Here is a 19,187-nt window from a genome sequence, read left to right as displayed (position 1 = left end):
TGAAATGACTGAAATTCGTGAAGTTAGCTCTTTCAGCATGTCCAGAGTAATGATTGCTAGTAGCTCAAACAAGCCTGAAAAACAGAAACCTGTGTGTGTGTGTGTGTGTGTGTGTGTGTGTGTGTGTGTGTGTGTGTGTGTGTGTGTGTGTGTGTGTGTGTGTGTGTGTGTGTGTGTGTAGATGTGGTACAGTCTACAGGACAGGGGACAACCAACCTGTATGCTCAATTAATCAAAACGAATTTGAGGTGAAAACAACGACATTCATGCAACAAGACGTCTGTGAACGAGATTGTTTGGTGAGAAACTGCTTGATGACCTTAAGACCCATAGAGGGGTACAAGCAGTGTTGGGGAAGCTACTCTGAAAATGTATTTCACTACATTACCAATTACTTCACAAGGTAAGAGGTTGAATTACACTAAAGCTACCCTTGAGAGAAATATAGTTTGTCAAACTAAAGCTACTTTGAAAAAGTAGTTTATTACATAGAAACTACCTGTCCATGTGACAGAAGATGACCGGTCCATGTGACAGAAGATGACCGGTCCATGTGACAGAAAGCGTGTGACTGAAATCACTGGGAGAGAAAAAAATGGTGAGGTGGAGCAAAGTGGGGAGACCAGAGGCAGTAAGAGAAGAGATAGTTGGGAAATTGAGTTCAAGGGCTGAAATAATAGTTAAATTCCACTGTTTTTTTGTTTTCTTTTGGAAATATGTAGCGAGTAGTGGCAGTAGCTTACTACACCACCACATGGCAAAAAGTAGTTAACTACAGGAATAACTACTAGGATTTTAATTTAGTTTAACTGCCACCAAGCTACTGCAAATGCAGTTAAACTGATAGTTGAACTACGTATAGTGGAACTACTCCCCAACACTGGGTACCAGGTTCAGGTTGTGAGACATGAAGCCAACCTGGGGTCAAAAACCAGAAGTCACTTTTCCAGTGTTGCAATTAAGCATGTTCTAACCGACTGGTCTAGTAGACCTGGACTTCTCATTGACAATGTTCGTGGTTGCTGGTCACTATACAGAATGGTAATGCAAGGGCTCCCCCTACCGGTGACACGGTGTCATTGCTAGCCTAAAGCTACTAATCCTGAAGAGGACGGAACTAAACTGAGATATCGTACAATTCTCCCTTTTATTCCCTAATATAATTACTTCTGTTTATACTCTCTCAAAACATAAAGGTTATTGCTGGTGTGAATGTCTCCGAGAGTGAGTAACCTAGGGGGACTTTGCTACAGCACTGGTTTTGCTGCTAGAGCCTAAATCAGTGCAATCAAGGTGCCGATCTGAAATCTTGTTTTTGCATTAGAATTCATATACAGAACCAGTCAAAAGTTTGGACACACCTCATTCAATGGTTTTTCTTTATTTTTCATTATTTTCCACATTGTAGATTAATATTGAAGACATCAAAACTATGAAGGAACACATATGGAATTATGGAGTAAACTAAAAAGTGTTAAACAAACCAGAATATGTTTTATATTTTAGATTCTTCAAAGTAGCCACCTTTTGCTTTGATGACAGCTTTGCACACTCTTGGCAAGTTTGTGTCCAAATTTTTGACTGGTGCTGTATAAACTCACACAGCAAGAGAACTGTTCAACTCAGTTTACACCAGAATCTTCGAGCCAAACCAACTTCGTTGCCCAATGCATTCTTAACCAATGACGTAGCGACTGAAAGGCCACATTACAGAGATGATAAAGAGAGGATTCTCTCTGCGAGCCACTTCCGGAAATCATTAGCACAATTTCAGTCAAAGTTAGAGTGCACTAGTCCTACAAAGTTTCTATGTCAAACTGAGCCCGCATTACGAAAATGCACATACATTGAATTTAACAGCGTTGCTGTCACTATGTACGCACATACAAGACATCAAACAAAAACGTTAGAAATCCTAATAGGTCTTTAGATGGTGGAAATGTGGAAAGTGTGGAATCTTTGTCTAACTCGACGGTCTTTGGCAGGCCTCGCCTCCGCCTGCGTTCCCTCAGCAACATTCAGACTTCCGCTTTCGCTTTTCGCCGTTTTTGCGGCTTCAAAATAAAACCGCGAGTTAAACCATGAATGGAAAGTGATGGCATCACAATGTTTTCTCTTATTTTTTGCTGAAATGACAAAAAATTACCCAACAAAAAGTATATACAGTTTTGAAAAAATATTTTTGATCTTTAAAATGTATATATTGGTGCGATTTCATGTAATTTTACACATGCCTATTATATTTGTGTAAACTGGACTATACAGAAATATTTTTCAAAGGGCCAGGAATTCTTTGTTCTTTCTTATTTGACATGAATACTAGAAGTGTTGTTGAGTGCAGTGTTAGTAAAAAAATCATGTTTCGCCTTGGAATGTTATAATCCATTATGTGTCCGTTGTGCAGTGCAGCAGTCTTTCATCAGGGTAATTTGGATATTAGAAGAATTACAAACCCTTAAGAACACACATAATACATTGAGAGGGTTAAATGTTTATTCCCAGATATAGCTACGTATCATTTGTGGTTCCTTTATCCATATTTAGTATTTCTAAGTGCTTAAACAAGTTAAATGTGGGCGCTTTTATTTTGAAGAAATCGTCATTTACATTGACGGGAAGTGTGCGGGCGGAGGTGCACAGTGCTGCTCAGAGAACAGGCCGGGGTTTGGAGACCTTTTACTGGAACACCCTATCCGTCTCTTTTAAACATTACGCGGCGAAATAAAAACTGAGACAGGGGTGTCAGTCTGATCGCGTTGCCACCAGCTCTTCAAATTCCGATTAACATGGAAAGTCGAAAACGTCCCAGAGAGGATCCGGCGAGGGTCGACGTTTTCAAAACCCCAGAGAAGCGGGTGTCTGTCCCGGCGTGGCGGGATGGGGACTTCAGGCAGTGGGGTTTTGAGGACACTTGCCGGTATCTGCGTCGCCAAGGACTCGGAGCCTGGGAGGAGAAGTTCCGAGGTTGGTGTTTTGTGGTGGTTTTATATGCATCTGACGGGTGATAGCTTGCTAGTGTATGTTATGTTGATGTAGTTGTGTGTCGTTTATGCTAGGTGGATAGCGATGTGTGTTGCTTTATTGTGAGTCTGACTGACACCGATCGTTCACCCAGGGATCGTTCACCCAGGGATCGTTCACCCAGAAGGGTTCAGTGTAAATGCGGGATTCGTTTGAATGATTTTCTAATGATCAAGAAATTCATGAAAAAAATGTATATAAAGGCGAGCCACACATTACACTTGAAATGATGTGATATTTGAAAACATGGGACTTTTTTGTTGTCTTTACTAAAATGATGATCTTGTCTTTTGAACTAGACCTGGCCCTTTTCTTATCACTAACTAACCCCTTAATGTCCTGAAACTAATTTACAGTGTCTTCGGAAAGTATTCAGACCCCTTCACTTATTCCACATTTTGTTGTGTTATAGACTCAATTTAAAATAGATGAAATTAACCAATTTGCCAACTATCCACACACAATACCCCGGAATGACAAAGCGAAAACAGGTTTTTAGAAATTTCAGTAGAATTATTAAAATAGAAATACAGAAATACCTCATCAGAATCAGAATTCTTTATTTACAAAATAGCAAAGTATTAACAAAATAGCAATAACAAATTTACAAAAAAAGAGCAACAGAACAATACATCTTGTAGGCTGTGTGAGACTAAATGGCAATGAGGCTAGAGGCTGTGAAATGGTTGTGGGGCATGTACAGTGAGAGGCAGGGGGCTTGGTTGGGAGCCCCACTGCCATGGGGAAAAAACTGTTCAGGTGGCGCAAGGTTTTAGTCTTGATTGACCGGAACCTTTTTTGCCGGATGGAAGTCTCATGTACACTCACCTAGCACTTTATTAGAATGTACTAATACTGGGCCTCCCTTTGCTCTTTATTAGGAACACTATACTAATACTGGGTAGGGCCTCCATTTCCTCTCAAAACAGCCATAATTCTTCATGACATTGATTCCACAAGATGTTGGAAACATTCCTTGGAGATTCTGGTCCATGATGACATGATTGCATTCACGCAAATTCTGCAGTTTTTTCAGGTGCACTTTCAAGCTGTGAATCTCCCGTTCTACCACATTTCAAAGGTGTTCTATTGGATTGAGATCTGGTGACTGGGAAGAACACTGAAGTCATTGTCATGTTCATGAAACCAGTTTGAGATGACTTTTGCTTTGGGACATGGTGCATTATCATGCTGGAAGAAGCCATTAGAAGATGGGTAAATTGTGGCCATGAAGGGATGCACATGGTCAGCAACAACACTCAAATAGGCTGTGGCATTCAGGCTGAGTGATTGGTATTAACAGGCCCAATGTGTGCCAAGAAAACATTCCCCACATCATTACATCACCTCCACCATGAGAAGGTGTACATGTGTTCCTAATAAAGTACTCAGTGAGTGTACATTCCTATGCAAATCAGAGACCCTATAAAAAAATAAAGATATTAATTCCAAAATTACATGAACTATTATCCTTGCCTTAAGATGGACTCTATTCAACTTATTGAGTGATTTGTTGAGAGAGAGAGAGAGAAAATGAAAGAATAAGAGGCACAAAGCATGACTCAGACAGAGAACGAAAGAGACAGCGAACGAAATTCAAGTCAAAGTTTATTAGTCATACACCGTTTATACACCGTTTATACACCGTTTATACACCGTTTATACAAGTTGTAAACTACTATTAAATGCTAACTTTGCAAGCTTCCTGTCAACAGTGCAGCGATAACACAGGAATAAAAACATTAAATTAGAGCAATACACGATAAGACAAGGACAGTTAATGCACGTGTTTTAACACAGCTTTATTGTACACTTAGTGAATAGTACATACGTACAACACACTTTGCCCTCTCAGAAAATAAAACAGACATTATATTTACATTACATTTTTGGCATTTAGCAAACGCCTTTATCCAAAGTGACTTACAACAAATACGTTTGTCTAAGTAAGTGAATCATCTGTCCATCATACAGTATGCCTGAAAAAGAAACATGAGTGGTTTGTCTTTCAACATTGTGATGGGTGTGGAAGCTGAATTGTGGTGCTTTTACTTATGAAAACAGAAGTATCTGAGTGGGTATTTATGTTTGACACCGTCATGACATGTCAAAACACCATAATCAAAATTACAAAACCTCAGAGGTCATTTGTTTTTTATAGAAAAATAAAATCAACTTTTTCCAAATGAGACAAAATTCAAGCTTCCTGTCAACAGTGCAGCGATAACACAGGAGTCAAATAACTAAATAAGAGCAAGACAAGATGATGGCAAATTCTTTCAATTTAATCCATTTTAAATAGAGTCTCATTTCTCATTTCACAATCATTGTGAAAATGATAAGTTTTCTTTCGCTTTTCCGCCGTGTTTTTCTTCATTTTGGGGGTAAAACCCGCATCTAGCTCCTCATTGTAGCTGCACTCGCCAGCTTGTCTCAGCAGAGAGTGCGCGATATCGAACGTTCCAGAGTTCTGTCAGGGCGTGTTCGTTTATTGAAGGAGAAGACAAACAACTTCTTACTTTTAGCTATTTTATTTATATGTCAAAATTTCAGGCTTGTACAAGGACCACTTTTGGCAAGAAAATCGCAGTCAGCAAGCTGTTAATCTGTAACCATCCCTCCAAAAATGGATAGATTAAGCTTTTACAGTAACACAAATGATGTTATTGGCTGTTTGGTTGGGGAGAAGCCGTGGTTTAGACTTGGCATCCCTTGTTGGTGCACGGGCTGGTCCCAGCCCCTTGGCACACGATTGGTCCCATCAGCGGAGACAGCGCCCTGCTAGAGAGATAACACACCTCCCTGTCAACAGTGCAGCGATAACACAGGAATAAAAACATTAAATTAGAGCAATACACGATAAGACAAGGACAGTTAATGCACGTGTTTTAACACAGCTTTATTGTACACTTAGTGAATAGTACATACGTACAACACACTTTGCCCTCTCAGAAAATAAAACAGACATTATATTTACATTACATTTTTGGCATTTAGCAAACGCCTTTATCCAAAGTGACTTACAACAAATACGTTTGTCTAAGTAAGTGAATCATCTGTCCATCATACAGTATGCCTGAAAAAGAAACATGAGTGGTTTGTCTTTCAACATTGTGATGGGTGTGGAAGCTGAATTGTGGTGCTTTTACTTATGAAAACAGAAGTATCTGAGTGGGTATTTATGTTTGACACCGTCATGACATGTCAAAACACCATAATCAAAATTACAAAACCTCAGAGGTCATTTGTTTTTTATAGAAAAATAAAATCAACTTTTTCCAAATGAGACAAAATTCAAGCTTCCTGTCAACAGTGCAGCGATAACACAGGAGTCAAATAACTGAATAAGAGCAAGACACGATGATGGCAAATTCTTTCAATTTAATCCATTTTAAATAGAGTCTCATTTCTCATTTCACCATCATTGTGAAAATGATAAGTTTTCTTTCGCTTTTCCGCCGTGTTTTTCTTCATTTTGGGGGTAAAACCCGCATCTAGCTCCTCATTGTAGCTGCACTCGCCAGCTTGTCTCAGCAGAGAGCGCGCGCGATATCGAACGTTCCAGAGTTCTGTCAGGGCGTGTTCGTTTATTGAAGGAGAAGACAAACAACTTCTTACTTTTAGCTATTTTATTTATATGTCAAAATTTCAGGCTTGTACAAGGACCACTTTTGGCAAGAAAATCGCAGTCAGCAAGCTGTTAATCTGTAACCATCCCTCCAAAAATGGATAGATTAAGCTTTTACAGTAACACAAATGATGTTATTGGCTGTTTGGTTGGGGAGAAGCCGTGGTTTAGACTTGGCATCCCTTGTTGGTGCACGGGCTGGTCCCAGCCCCTTGGCACACGATTGGTCCCATCAGCGGAGACAGCGCCCTGCTAGAGAGATAACACACCTGCTCTGGTTTGTCCCTCCCTAGTCTGGTACTTTTCCACTACAGCTTTTTGTGTAAACATGTGTTGCAACATCTTTCTTGATGGCCTGGCTTGACGTCTCCATGTATCAATCCAACGTACCATGGGACTAATGCTTGATCCATCTCTCATTTATCAACAGGCCACCACATTAGTAAATTTAGCACACACAGTTCATAAAACATTTTTGTTTTAAAAATGTATATTCAATATTGTCATTGCCATCAAATCTACATCAATGCAAGTGTTATTGATTCAAAAAGAACACAATTAAAGACAACGTTAATTTAGAAAGAGCTCCATGGTGACGTGGTCCCTGTGGGCGACCAGGTGCCCGCGGGCACCGTGTTGGCCACCCCTGCTCTAAACCATCAGGAAACTGAAACCATGGCACTAACACTGAACCTCAAGGTTGTTACCATCTTAGATCTCCCCACACACTCATACACACACTTTTGTTATCCACAAACCCCCCAAATCTACACAATAGTGTGATCACAGTCTCACTTTCTGTTGATTTATAAAACCTGTCTATCTGTGGTTCTGTGTAGTGAATCATGTTAAACATTAGTCTTTGTACTGACTGTTGTTTGTGTTCCACAGAGCAACAGATAACAGGAGTGGGGTTACGATACCTCACAGACACACAGCTGGAGAAGATGGGCATCGGGTGAGACTGTATGAGAGAGAGAGAGAGAGAGAGAGAGAGAGAGAACGAATTCCCTGGAGGGGTGTGCTCTCATGATTTATAATGGTGCCAAACGCACACAGACACCTGATCAGACACTCTCACCCACTTTTACATCAGGTGTTATCTAACCTCCGCCAACTGTCACAATGTCCAAGCCCAAGGTTTTGTTTGTCCTCCCCTCCCATCTGTTCTAATGTTAATCTGTTCTCTCTCTCCCTCCATCTTTGTCCCTCTCTCTCTCTCTCTCTCTCTCTCTCTCTCTCCTGCCTCCCTCCCCCTCGCTCTCTCTCCCTCTGTCTCTCCCTCTCTCTCCCTCTCCCTCTCTCCCTCTATCCCTCTCTCTCTCCCTCGCTCCCTCCCTCTGTCTCTGTCTCTCTCTCTCTCTCTCTCTCTCTCTCTCCCTCTGTCTCTCCCTCTCCCTCTCTCCCTCTATCCCTCTCTCTCTCCCTCGCTCCCTCCCTCTGTCTCTGTCTCTCTCTCTCTCTCTCTCTCTCTCTCTCTCTCTCTCCCAGGCCTCTTGGCATTAGACTGCAGATCTTGCACAGCCTCCGGAAGCTTTGGCAGATAGCAGCTGATACCGTCAAGGTAATGCAGGCAGTCTGAGAAGCTGTTTCTGCTTCCAAGGGGAGGGAGGGAGGGAGAGGGAGAGAGAGAGAGGGAGAGGGAGGGAGAGAGAGAGACAGGGAGAGAGAGAGAAAGAGGGGGGGAGAGAGGGAGAGAGAGAGAGAGAGAGACAAATTAAAGTTTATTAGTCATACACCGTTTATAGAGATTGTAAACTGTACAATTAAATGCTAACTTTGCAAGCTTCCTGTCGACAGTGCAGCGATAACACAGGAGTAAAAACATTAAACAAGAGCAATACACGATAAGACAAGGACAGCGACACAGGGAGAGAGAGAACAAATGGTGCTGTTCTCGGTGAAACAGACGTCAAATTGTTACAAACAGTCGCCCCGCAATTCGACCTGCTCCGACAGAGCCTCGAACTTGCGACCTCTGACCTGCCAACACACGTTAACGTATCCTCAAGTGTCCGATGTAATCCAGCTATCCAGCTAGCGATTGGACAGCGCGGGTGGGTGGCGGTGTTTGACCTTGAGGAGTGGCGGTGTTTGACCTTGAGGAGTGGCGGTGTTTGACCTTGAGGAGTCATCTCAACTCGGTTACGTTACGTTAGCAAAAACCAACACAACCACATTCCATTTAGTGCGGAAGTGAACTGTCCTGAGGAGAGGCTGTTGTTCCTCTCTGTTCTAGTCTGTTCTAGTCTGTTCTTTACTGTGCTTTTCACCCTGCGGGTGTTTAATGAACCCAATGGAATGAGAGGGAGAGAGAGAAATGGGAGAGGGAGGGAGGGAGGAAGGAAGGAAGGGAGAGGGAGGGAGGGGGAGAGAGGGGGAGAGAGAGAGGGGGAGATAAAAGCTGTTCTTCCTCCTCTTCTTCTTCAGGTGTTTAATGATCCCATCCACGGCCACATAGAGATGCACCCTCTCCTGGTCCGCATCATCGACACGCCTCAGTTCCAGAGACTACGCCACCTCAAACAGCTGGGAGGAGCCTACTTTGTGTTCCCTGGAGCCTCCCACAACCGCTTTGAGCACTCCATAGGGTAAGAGTGCTTCCACAACGCCATAGGATAGGTCCAGATAGCAATTCAGGAATAAAGTATTCTTCTAAATGTCATTTCTTAGAGTTGACTTGATACGGCTCACAGTAATGATATGTGTTCTACACAAAACATTGCCATCTGAATAACTGTTGGATGGTGGTTGTGTTTTGGTTCTGGATGGGGCACCTGGCAGGTCTGGGTGGGATGGTTATATGATGGTTGTATGAAGGTTGTATGAAGGTTGTTGATTGGTTCCTCTGCGGGTTTAGGGTGGGTTACCTGGCAGGGCAGCTGGTCCAGGTTCTGATTGACAGGCAGCCAGAGCTTCCCATCTCCCCCAGAGACATCCTGTGTGTGCAGATCGCTGGCCTCTGCCACGACCTGGGTGAGACACACACACACACACACACACCCACCCTCCCACATACACCAGTCTACACATGCTCCGGTACCTTTTGCCAGAAGGTAGCAGAGAGAACAGGGCGTGGTTGGGGTGTCTGGTAACCACCTGGTTCTCTCTCTCTGTCTCTCTCTCTCTCTCTCTCTCTCTCTCTCTCTCTCTCTCTGTCTCTCTCTCTCTCTCTCTCTCTCTCTCTCTCTCTCTCTCTCGCTCGCTCCCTCTTCAGGACATGGCCCTTTTTCCCATATGTTTGATGGGATGTTTATCCCCAAAGTCCGTCCAGGAACCAAGTGGAAGGTAAGGAATGGGGCAGGAGTCGTTGTGTACTTGTAGACGTAATGTAGCCTAGTCATTTAAACACCCCTCGAGAACAACCACTAAAGCATCAGCCTGCCAGCGCCTACCCATAGGCCACAATCCTGCACATACAGAACCAGTCAAAGGTTTGGCCACATCTTGCCAAGAGTGTGCAAAGCTGTCATCAAAGCAAAAGGTGGCTACTTTGAAGAATCTAAAATATAAAACATATTCTGGTTTGTTTAACACATTTTTGTTTACTACATAATTCCATATGTGTTCCTTCATAGTTTTGATGTCTTCAATATTAATCTACAACGTAGAAAAGAATAAAAAATAAAGAAAAACCATTGAATGAGAAGGTGTGTCCAAACATTTGACTGGTACTGTACATGTTTGTCGGCTGATTAGCTTTCAAAGCTAAAGGACTAGCATTTCCTAGAACTCTGTTCAGTCTCACAGTGACTTGACCTCTGAGGTGATATGATCCACTGTCTCTTCAGGAGAAAGTGAAAGTTAACCTTTCCCTTTGGCGGAACGTGATCTGGTCCTGATAGCAACCCCCCCCGAGTGCCTCTCCCAAAGGAAAAGGAGCTATTTTCTGAGGTCTCCCTGACATTCCTGTGGTTCCCTGCGGTGATTGCAGTGTTTGTCCTGATAAGAGTCAGCCATAAGAGGTGTTAAGCACGGTGGCCTTATCAGTAATGTCCACAGATCTATCGTTCAAACGCTCCGACCTCTCGGTGTTTCGATGAGGGGAGTTTACGTACGGAATGTAGACGACTGTTTGAATGAAGAATGAGTCATCTGGCGTTTGAGGTTCTGCGGGTTTCTGTTTTAAAAGGGAGACTCTGGGATATGACGTCGCAGCAGAAAGAGCTCGGCAACGCCGCCAGAGATGCAGCAGACTAGAGCGAAACAGGCGGCTGTTTACTTCAGGCTAGTTTTCGGCGAAAACGGGCCGACATCATATCCCAGAGTCTCCCTTTAAAGTATTGAGCGCTATATCAGCACGGGTCCGTGTGTGTGTGTGTGTGTGTCCGCGTCCGTGTGTGTACAACCGTCACCTGTGTTCCCTGCTCCACAGCATGAGACCGCGTCTGTGGCGATGTTTGACCACCTGGTACGTGAGAACGGTCTGGAGCCAGTGATGGAGGAGAATGGCCTGGTCCTGCCTGATGACCTCGTTTTCATCAAGGAGCAGATCACCGGACCTTTGGACACTACCATCTCACTCAGCCAGGGGGCGCCGGTGAGTCACTCCAATAACATTCAAACAGATTATACTGTAGTAAACATTACAGTCAACGTCTTTACTATCTGAGCTGACCAAATTGATTGACACATGGATCCCATTCTGTGGGCTTTGAACCCAGAAGTTTATTTTCCAATGGAGCTTGTTAATTGCAGCAACGACTTATCCTTGCTCTTATACGAGTGTCCTGCTTCTGTCTCCTCAGTGGCCATACCAAGGCAGGCCAGAGGAGAAGTCCTTCCTGTATGAGGTTGTAGCCAACAAAAGAAACGGCATCGATGTTGACAAGTGGGACTACTTTGCCAGGTGGAGTTCTTTGCTCTTCTGTAACAGTTCATCTGTCATCTGCTATGAAATGGGGCCAGTCTTTGAGTCTTCATTTGTCATTTTAATGCGCTCATCTATCCATGCCCCCCTCCCTCTCTGTCCATGCCCCCCTCCCTCTCTGTCCATGCCCCCCTCCCTCTCTGTCTCTCTCCCTCTCTATCCATGCCCCCCTCCCTCTCTGTCCATGCCCCCCTCCCTCTCTATCCATGCCCCCCTCCCTCTCTATCCATGCCCCCCTCCCTCTCTGTCCATGCCCCCCTCCCTCTCTGTCCATGCCCCCCTCCCTCTCTATCCATGCCCCCCCTCCCTCTCTATCCATGCCCCCCTCCCTCTCTGTCCGCCCCCCCCCCCCCTCCCTCTCTGTCTCTCCCCCCCCTCCCTCTCTCCCCCCCCTCCCTCTCTGTCTCTCCCCCCCCTCCCTCTCTCCCCCCCCTCCCTCTCTGTCTCTCCCCCCCCCTCCCTCTCTCCCCCCCCCCTCTCTCCCCCCTCCCCCCTCCCTCTCCCCCCCCTCCCTCTCTCCCCCCCTCCCTCTCCCCCCCCCTCTCTCCCCCCCTCCCCCCCCCCCCCCCCCACAGAGACTGTTACCATCTGGGCATCCAGAACAACTTTGACTATCGTCGCTTCCTCAAGTTTGCCCGTGTTTGTGACGTAGACGGGAAGAAACACATCTGCACTAGAGACAAGGTGCTTACAACCCTAACCCTACACATCTAACCCTAACCCTACACGCCTAACCCTAACCCTAACCCTACACATCTAACCCTAACCCTAACCCTACACGCCTAACCCTAACCCTACACGCCTAACCCTAACCCTACACATCTAACCCTAACCCTAACCCTAACCCTACATGCCTAACCCTAACCCTACACGCCTAACCCTAACCCTACACGCCTAACCCTAACCCTACACATCTAACCCTAACCCTACACGCCTAACCCTAACCCTAATCCTACACGCCTAACCCTAACCCTACACGCCTAACCCTAACCCTACATGCCTAACCCTAACCCTACACATCTAACCCTAACCCTACATGCCTAACCCTAACCCTACACATCTAACCCTAACCCTACATGCCTAACCCTAACCCTACACGCCTAACCCTAACCCTACATGCCTAACCCTAACCCTACACGCCTAACCCTAACCCTAACCATACACGCCTAACCCTAACCCTAGCCCTACACATCTAACCCTAACCCTAACCCTACACATCTAACCCTAGCCCTACACATCTAACCCTAGCCCTACACATCTAACCCTAGCCCTACACATCTAACCCTAGCCCTACACATCTAACCCTAACCCTACACATCTAACCCTAACCCTAACCCTACACGCCTAACCCTAACCATACACGCCTAACCCTAACCATACACGCCTAACCCTAACCCTAGCCCTACACATCTAACCCTAACCCTAACCCTACACATCTAACCCTAACCCTACACATCTAACCCTAACCCTAACCCTACACGCCTAACCCTAACCCTACACATCTAACCCTAACCCTAACCCTAGCCCTACACATCTAACCCTAAGTAGTCACCTTTTGCTTTGATGACAGCTTTGTACACTCTTGGCAAGGTGTGTCCAAACTTTTGACTGGTACTGTGTGTATATATATATATTGAAACGTATGCACTCACTGCAATGTAAGTCGCTTTGCATAAAAGCGTCAGTTAAATTACATATGTCATTATATGTACAAATAGCCTCTTTCAGAGTTAGGGGTGCCTGACTGACACGTGCTTTCCTTCCACAGGAAGTGGGTAATCTGTACGACATGTTCCACACCAGGAACTGCCTCCACAGACGGGCCTACCAGCACAAAGTGGGCAACATCATCGAGACCATGTGAGTATACAACCTAGACAGACACGCTGCTGTCCAAGCTGTGTGACGGGCTAAATCCCTGTCGTGTGTGTGTGTGTGTGTGTGTGTGTGTGTGTGTGTGTGTGTGTGTGTGTGTGTGTGTGTGTGTGTGTGTGTGTGTGTGTGTGTGTGTGTGTGTGTGTGTGTGTGTTGGTAATTCAGGATCACAGAGGCCTTTATCAAGGCAGACCCCCACATCCAGATTGGAGGCTCGGGGGGAAAGCTGTTCAAGATCTCCACAGCCATTGACGACATGGAAGCCTACACTAAACTCACAGGTCAGTTCAAGCCATAGAAATAGGATGGGTATGGAAACATATGGATCTTTATTCACATGTGTGTTAAAAATGTACCCAATTCTTAGAGACGATGTGATGAACATTAATTAATATCCAAATGGCCACCAGTCTACATGTAACTTAGTTTTTGTATATATATGGTAAATTTCTATAGAAAATAAAGATTCCTAATTCCACAAAGGAAAGGTAGAGAGAGGATTAAGAGCAGGATGGCCAGTGGTTGATTTGTGAGGGGAGAGTAGTGGAGATGTTTTAACGGTTACAGGAGGGAGCAAAGGTTGGAGAAAACAGATGGCCAGGGCATGGAACAGCAGGATATGGTCAACAGAAACCAGGATGGTTTCTTTCCTTAAAGTAAAAGCCAATAAGGAGATGAGATGCCAGGTGCCTGATTAAACAGGCTGGGTTACCAAGTGTGTGATTAAACAGGCTGGGTTACCAGGTGCCTGATTAAACAGGCTGGGTTACCAGGTGCCTGATTAAACAGGCTGGGTTACCAGGTGCCTGATTAAACAGGCTGGGTTACCAGGTGCCTGATTAAACAGGCTGGGTTACCAGGTGCCTAATTAAACAGGCTGGGTTACCAGGTGTGTGATTAAACAGGCTGGGTTACCAGGTGTGTGATTAAACAGGCTGGGTTACCAGGTGTGTGATTAAACAGGCTGGGTTACCAGGTGCCTAATTAAACAGGCTGGGTTACCAGGTGCCTGATTAAACAGGCTGGGTTACCAGGTGCCTGATTAAACAGGCTGGGTTACCAGGTGCCTGACTAAACAGGCTGGGTTATCAGGTGCCTGACTAAACAGGCTGGGTTACCAGGTGTGTGATTAAACAGGCTGGGTTACCAGGTGCCTGATTAAACAGGCTGGGTTACCAGGTGCCTAATTAAACAGGCTGGGTTACCAGGTGCGTGACTAAGCATGCTGGGTTACCAGGTGCCTAATTAAACAGGCTGGGTTACCAGGTGTGTGATTAAACAGGCTGGGTTACCAGGTGCCTGATTAAACAGGCTGGGTTACCAGGTGCCTAATTAAACAGGCTGGGTTACCAGGTGCGTGACTAAGCATGCTGGGTTACCAGGTGCCTAATTAAACAGGCTGGGTTACCAGGTGCCTGATTAAACAGGCTGGGTTACCAGGTGCCTAATTAAACAGGCTGGGTTACCAGGTGCCTGATTAAACAGGCTGGGTTACCAGGTGCCTAATTAAACAGGCTGGGTTACCAGGTGCCTAATTAAACAGGCTGGGTTACCAGGTGCGTGACTAAGCATGCAGGCTTAGCCAATGTTCAGTTAAGAGATGTTTACATGTTTTGTTAATGTCCCCTCCCTTGTTTGCTGTATGACCTGATGTAACTTTCCAAGGGCTCTCTCCCTGTAGACTGTGTGTTTGAGCAGATCCTGTACTCCTCCTCCCCTGAGCTGGCTGAGGCCCGGGAGATCCTGCACAACATCACCTGCCGACGCCTCTACAAGTGTGTGGGCCAGACCCAGCCCGAGAAACACTTGGAAGTCTCACAGGTGTGTGAGTGTGGTGTCTGTGTGTGTCTGTGTGTGTGTTTTGATTGACAGCTACAGTATGTATTGTGCTATAGACTCCTTCTGCTATTTTACCTTGGCTTGGATTTCTAGAAGACCCATGTGTCGGCCTCTCACTCCCCTGTCCTCTCACCCAGGAGGTGCTCCTGGGCTGGGCAGATAACGTGGCGAACTCCAGGCCTCAGAGTACCCACCAGGTGGACACTCTGCAGGCCGAGGACTTTGTCGTCAACGTAAGTGTCTTATCTGTGTCTTTTCACCCAAAACGACATAATTTAACCATATAAAATGGATTATTCAGATTGTGATACAACATTCTTCAGTTAACACTAAATATGTTTTCCCATCAACAGTGATGTGACTTTACTTTGACAGTTTTTACCAATTGCTCTATTCAGAATATGCCTCTGTCCCCTTCTCTACCAGGTCATTAACATGGACTACGGAATGAAGGAGAAGAATCCCATCAACAACGTCCGTTTCTACTGCAAGAATGACCCCAACAAAGCCATCCAGATCCGCAAAAACCAGGTCAGTCCTGTACAACAAAGGAGTTAGACTGTCTATATGCTGAGTAACTGAACAGAGCCCTGAACTCCTGCACCACACCACATTCCACATTAGTTTACTGTTCACCACCTGATCAGCCAGAGGAGGATGGGTCCCCCCTGGAGTCTGGTTCCTCTCAAGGTTTCTTCCTCCCAGGGAGTTTTTTCTTGCCACTGTGCCCTATATTTGTCTCCCCTCTGGGGAGTTTTATTCCTTGGCTTACTCCTGGGAGGTCTATGGTTTGGGGTTAGATCATATCGTTTGTATTGTATTTATTGTTATTTATTTTTTTGTAAGTATTGTTTTTGTTGTGAAGCACTTTGTGACATTTGTCTTTGTAAAAAGTGCTCGACAAATACATTTGATTGATTGATTAAACAGATCTCGCTGGGTACACCTACCACAGTGGGAGTGCTGCAGCCAGCTTTGATGGATGAAGACGCCAGCACTCATCCTTTGGTTTTATTGGGTAACAGCAGCCTGTGAACGTGGTCCTGTCTGTCTGTCCCACCAGGTGTCCAAGCTGCTGCCTGAGCGGTTTGCGGAGCAGCTGATCAGGGTGTACTTCAAGCGGACAGACGAGAGGAGCGTGGAGGCAGCTAAGAAGAACTTCGTCCAGTGGTGCATGGACATGAACTTCTCCAAACCCCAGGTCAGGCCTCTGTCATGTACAGGTAGCAGTTAGCATTGATGTAGTACATTTTCTCAAAATCAAAGCAAACATTTGGGTGGGTTGAATACCATACTGGCTGCACTCTGACGTAAACTATTAGTACTGATAAACACCATAACAGCTCAGCAGGGAAGGAGAAAGGAGGGATGTGTTTTGAAAGTATTGGGATAGGGCCCATATCTTCCTCCCTCTTAGTACCTCAAGATTCTTTATTTGTCACGTGCATATAAGTATACAGTGAGGAATGTACCTGTATTTAGTGTATGTATGTTACTTATGTATGTGTTACTTATGTGTTACTTATGTGTGTGTCTGTCTGTAGGACGGAGATGTGATTGCACCAGAGCTTACCCCCCTGAAGCCAAGCTGGGCCAACAACAATGATGGTGGGGATGATGATGATGATGAAGATGACAGCCAGGGGGGAAAAGGTTGGGCTGGAGTAAATGGTGGTCTGGACCCCAAGGCAAAAACCAAACTCTTTTAGGAGGAGTGGAAAGAAGAAGAGGTGGAGGAAGAGAAGTGGAAAGTGGCAGTCAGTCATTCATTGGCTGTAATGGGTGTCCATCAAAGAAGATAACTGCCCTGTCTGAAAAAATATGAATCCTTCCTTCCTTCCTTCCTTCCTTCCTTCCTTCCTAACCTTAGAGTCATCACTTAACTGACTGGAATGGACAGTACCGGTCTTGTACTTGAAGGAAGGAAGGAAGGAAGGAAGGAAGGAAGGGTGCATTAGTAGAGGAAAAGCACAGGGCCTAAACTCAGGGTTCGTTACACTCTGAGACATGCTGCCAGAGGTCCAAAATTATAGGTGCATTTATTTCAGTTTTAGCCAATTTTATTTCAGGCATCATTTTGAGGTGATTGTTGTTTGGGTTCCTCTGTTTTTCAGTTGTGTTGTTATTATTATTATCATTATTATTAGGTATCATGCCAGTGTTAGTATCATTATGGAGTACCATAAATATGAAAGTTCGAGAGGGTGTGTGTGTGTGTGTGTCCTTTATAGACAATCATGCTTTACATTATTATACTTCCAAAGCTGAATGTATATTTATTCCTGAGCATTCAATTTTATCGACATGCAGGTTAAAACAGTCTGTCTTTCAGGGCATTGGCTTACTTTCAAGCATGGTTTGAACTTTCTACGCTGTTTTTGTTTTAGTATTTATAATCCGTCTTGCTCCCAAATGCTGGCCCTTGAAGACAACAGACAGTGGTGTCCCAGAGTAGTGCATTGTGGGTATTGTGGTCAGTTGTACATGAATAGAATGCATGCTGTGTGGAATTGAGATGTGAAACTTCTATTTGTTTTTGTTTTCTGTGATTGTACTGCCCTCCTTGCAAGGGGATGCAACTCGACAGTTCGTCCACTCCTCCCTGACAACAAGACTCTGAAGCGACCTCTTTTGTTCCAGGTTTAATGTCGTCAAAGAAGTGTGAAACTAAAACATACACAAATGGATAAATCAAGTTACTGTAAATAAACAAAGTCAGTGTTTTAGATTGAAATGCAACATATACAATGGTTGTTAACTCATAAAATCGTGAATTGACTTATTTATAACTGGTGTTTGGCCAGATGGCGAACTTACATACATTCCTATGGCCGTTTGTAACAAACACACGAACTCAACAATCGAGTTGCCAAACTTCAAAATTACAACAAAGTTACGTTACAAAATAAGAAACATCACATACCAACGATGCCTCTATAAAACTGAGGATGCCCACAGATCGCAGCAGATTACCGATCGTTCTGCACCACAGGAATTCGTACTGGCTACTGAACTTTACTTCCTGTTTGCTGTCATATGACTCACTGGCGCGCTCTGGTCTCTTAAAGAGACACACACACTATTACAATTGCACTAAACAAATGCTAAACAGAACACTCCCCGTCTGGCGTAATTACACGCCACACAATGCACTAAGAACAGTCCTTAGCTGTGTGGAGGGAGAAGAAGCACTATTTCTGAGATAGGCCTAGCCGGGTTCAATGTTTGGGTGAGTTGACAGCCACTTCCTGCGTGGCTGCAGCGTTGGAAGAAACTGCTTCCGCCATCTGTCCCAGAAGGTGTTCGACAGGTGTTGGACCTGGCGCCACTGTCGCTTGTAGAGGTCTGAAGCTCCGAACTCTCCAGCAGGTGCTGGAACAATGTTCACCTTGTGAGTGAGCAGCGCAGCAGGTGTCAAGATGAAAGAATCATCAGGGTCAGTTGTCACAGGAACCAGCGGCCTGGCATTGATGATCGCTGCAACTTCTGCCATGAATGTTGTCAGGACTTCATGTGTGAGCTTGTCTTTCATTTGAGCAAACATCGAGTCAAGGATTCTTCTCGCCAGCCCAATCATCCTCTCCCATGTTCCACCGAAATGGGAGGCGTGAGGAGGATTGAAGGTCCACGAGCAGCCTTGATCTGACAGGTGAGTTGTCACTGTGGCGCTGTCAATGTTGGAAGGTATTGCAAGTTCTTTGCAGGCCCCGATGAAGTTGGTCCCTCTGTCCGAATAGATGTGTTTGACTGGCCCACGAACAGAGATGAAACGCCGAAGGGCATTGATGAAGGTGGATGATTCGAGAGACTCAATGACTTCGATGTGTACGGCTCTCACACTCATACACGTGAAAATCACAGCCCAGCGTTTACTATGTGAAAGCCCACCTCTGGTTCGTCGTGAGCAGATGGTCCAAGGGCCAAACACGTCTAGTCCAACATGTGTGAAGGGAG

General features: G+C 45.0%; 1 protein-coding gene across 1 annotated transcript; it reads left to right on the top strand.

Annotated features, from left to right (window-relative positions):
- Positions 1 to 2,743: 2,743 nt before the first annotated feature.
- Positions 2,744 to 17,440, top strand: samhd1 (SAM domain and HD domain 1). Its single transcript, XM_083675431.1, has 16 exons — positions 2,744 to 2,964; positions 7,541 to 7,607; positions 8,141 to 8,213; positions 9,080 to 9,240; positions 9,510 to 9,625; positions 9,867 to 9,937; positions 11,025 to 11,189; positions 11,398 to 11,498; positions 12,095 to 12,203; positions 13,288 to 13,379; positions 13,560 to 13,675; positions 15,076 to 15,215; positions 15,371 to 15,466; positions 15,660 to 15,764; positions 16,297 to 16,434; positions 16,778 to 17,440. Exons 1-16 carry the CDS (start codon positions 2,787 to 2,789, stop codon positions 16,940 to 16,942), a joined length of 1,893 nt encoding a protein of 630 aa, XP_083531557.1. The 5' UTR covers positions 2,744 to 2,786; the 3' UTR covers positions 16,943 to 17,440.
- Positions 17,441 to 19,187: the final 1,747 nt, after the last annotated feature.

The sequence above is a fragment of the Argentina silus genome, assembly GCF_951799395.1.
Source record: "Argentina silus genome assembly, chromosome: 8".
In the NCBI taxonomy this organism is placed as follows: domain Eukaryota; kingdom Metazoa; phylum Chordata; class Actinopteri; order Argentiniformes; family Argentinidae; genus Argentina; species Argentina silus.
The sequence above is the reverse complement of the archived record's forward strand: the minus strand, read 5'-3'. Positions and strand labels throughout refer to the sequence as shown.

Coding starts and splice junctions, on each gene's coding strand:
- samhd1 (XM_083675431.1), top strand. CDS start 2,787: ATGGAAAGTCGAAAACGTCCCAGAGAGGATCCGGCGAGGGTCGACGTT. Junction 9,938..11,024: donor GTCCAGGAACCAAGTGGAAG/GTAAGGAATGGG, acceptor CCTGCTCCACAG/CATGAGACCGCGTCTGTGGC. Junction 12,204..13,287: donor ACATCTGCACTAGAGACAAG/GTGCTTACAACC, acceptor TTCCTTCCACAG/GAAGTGGGTAATCTGTACGA.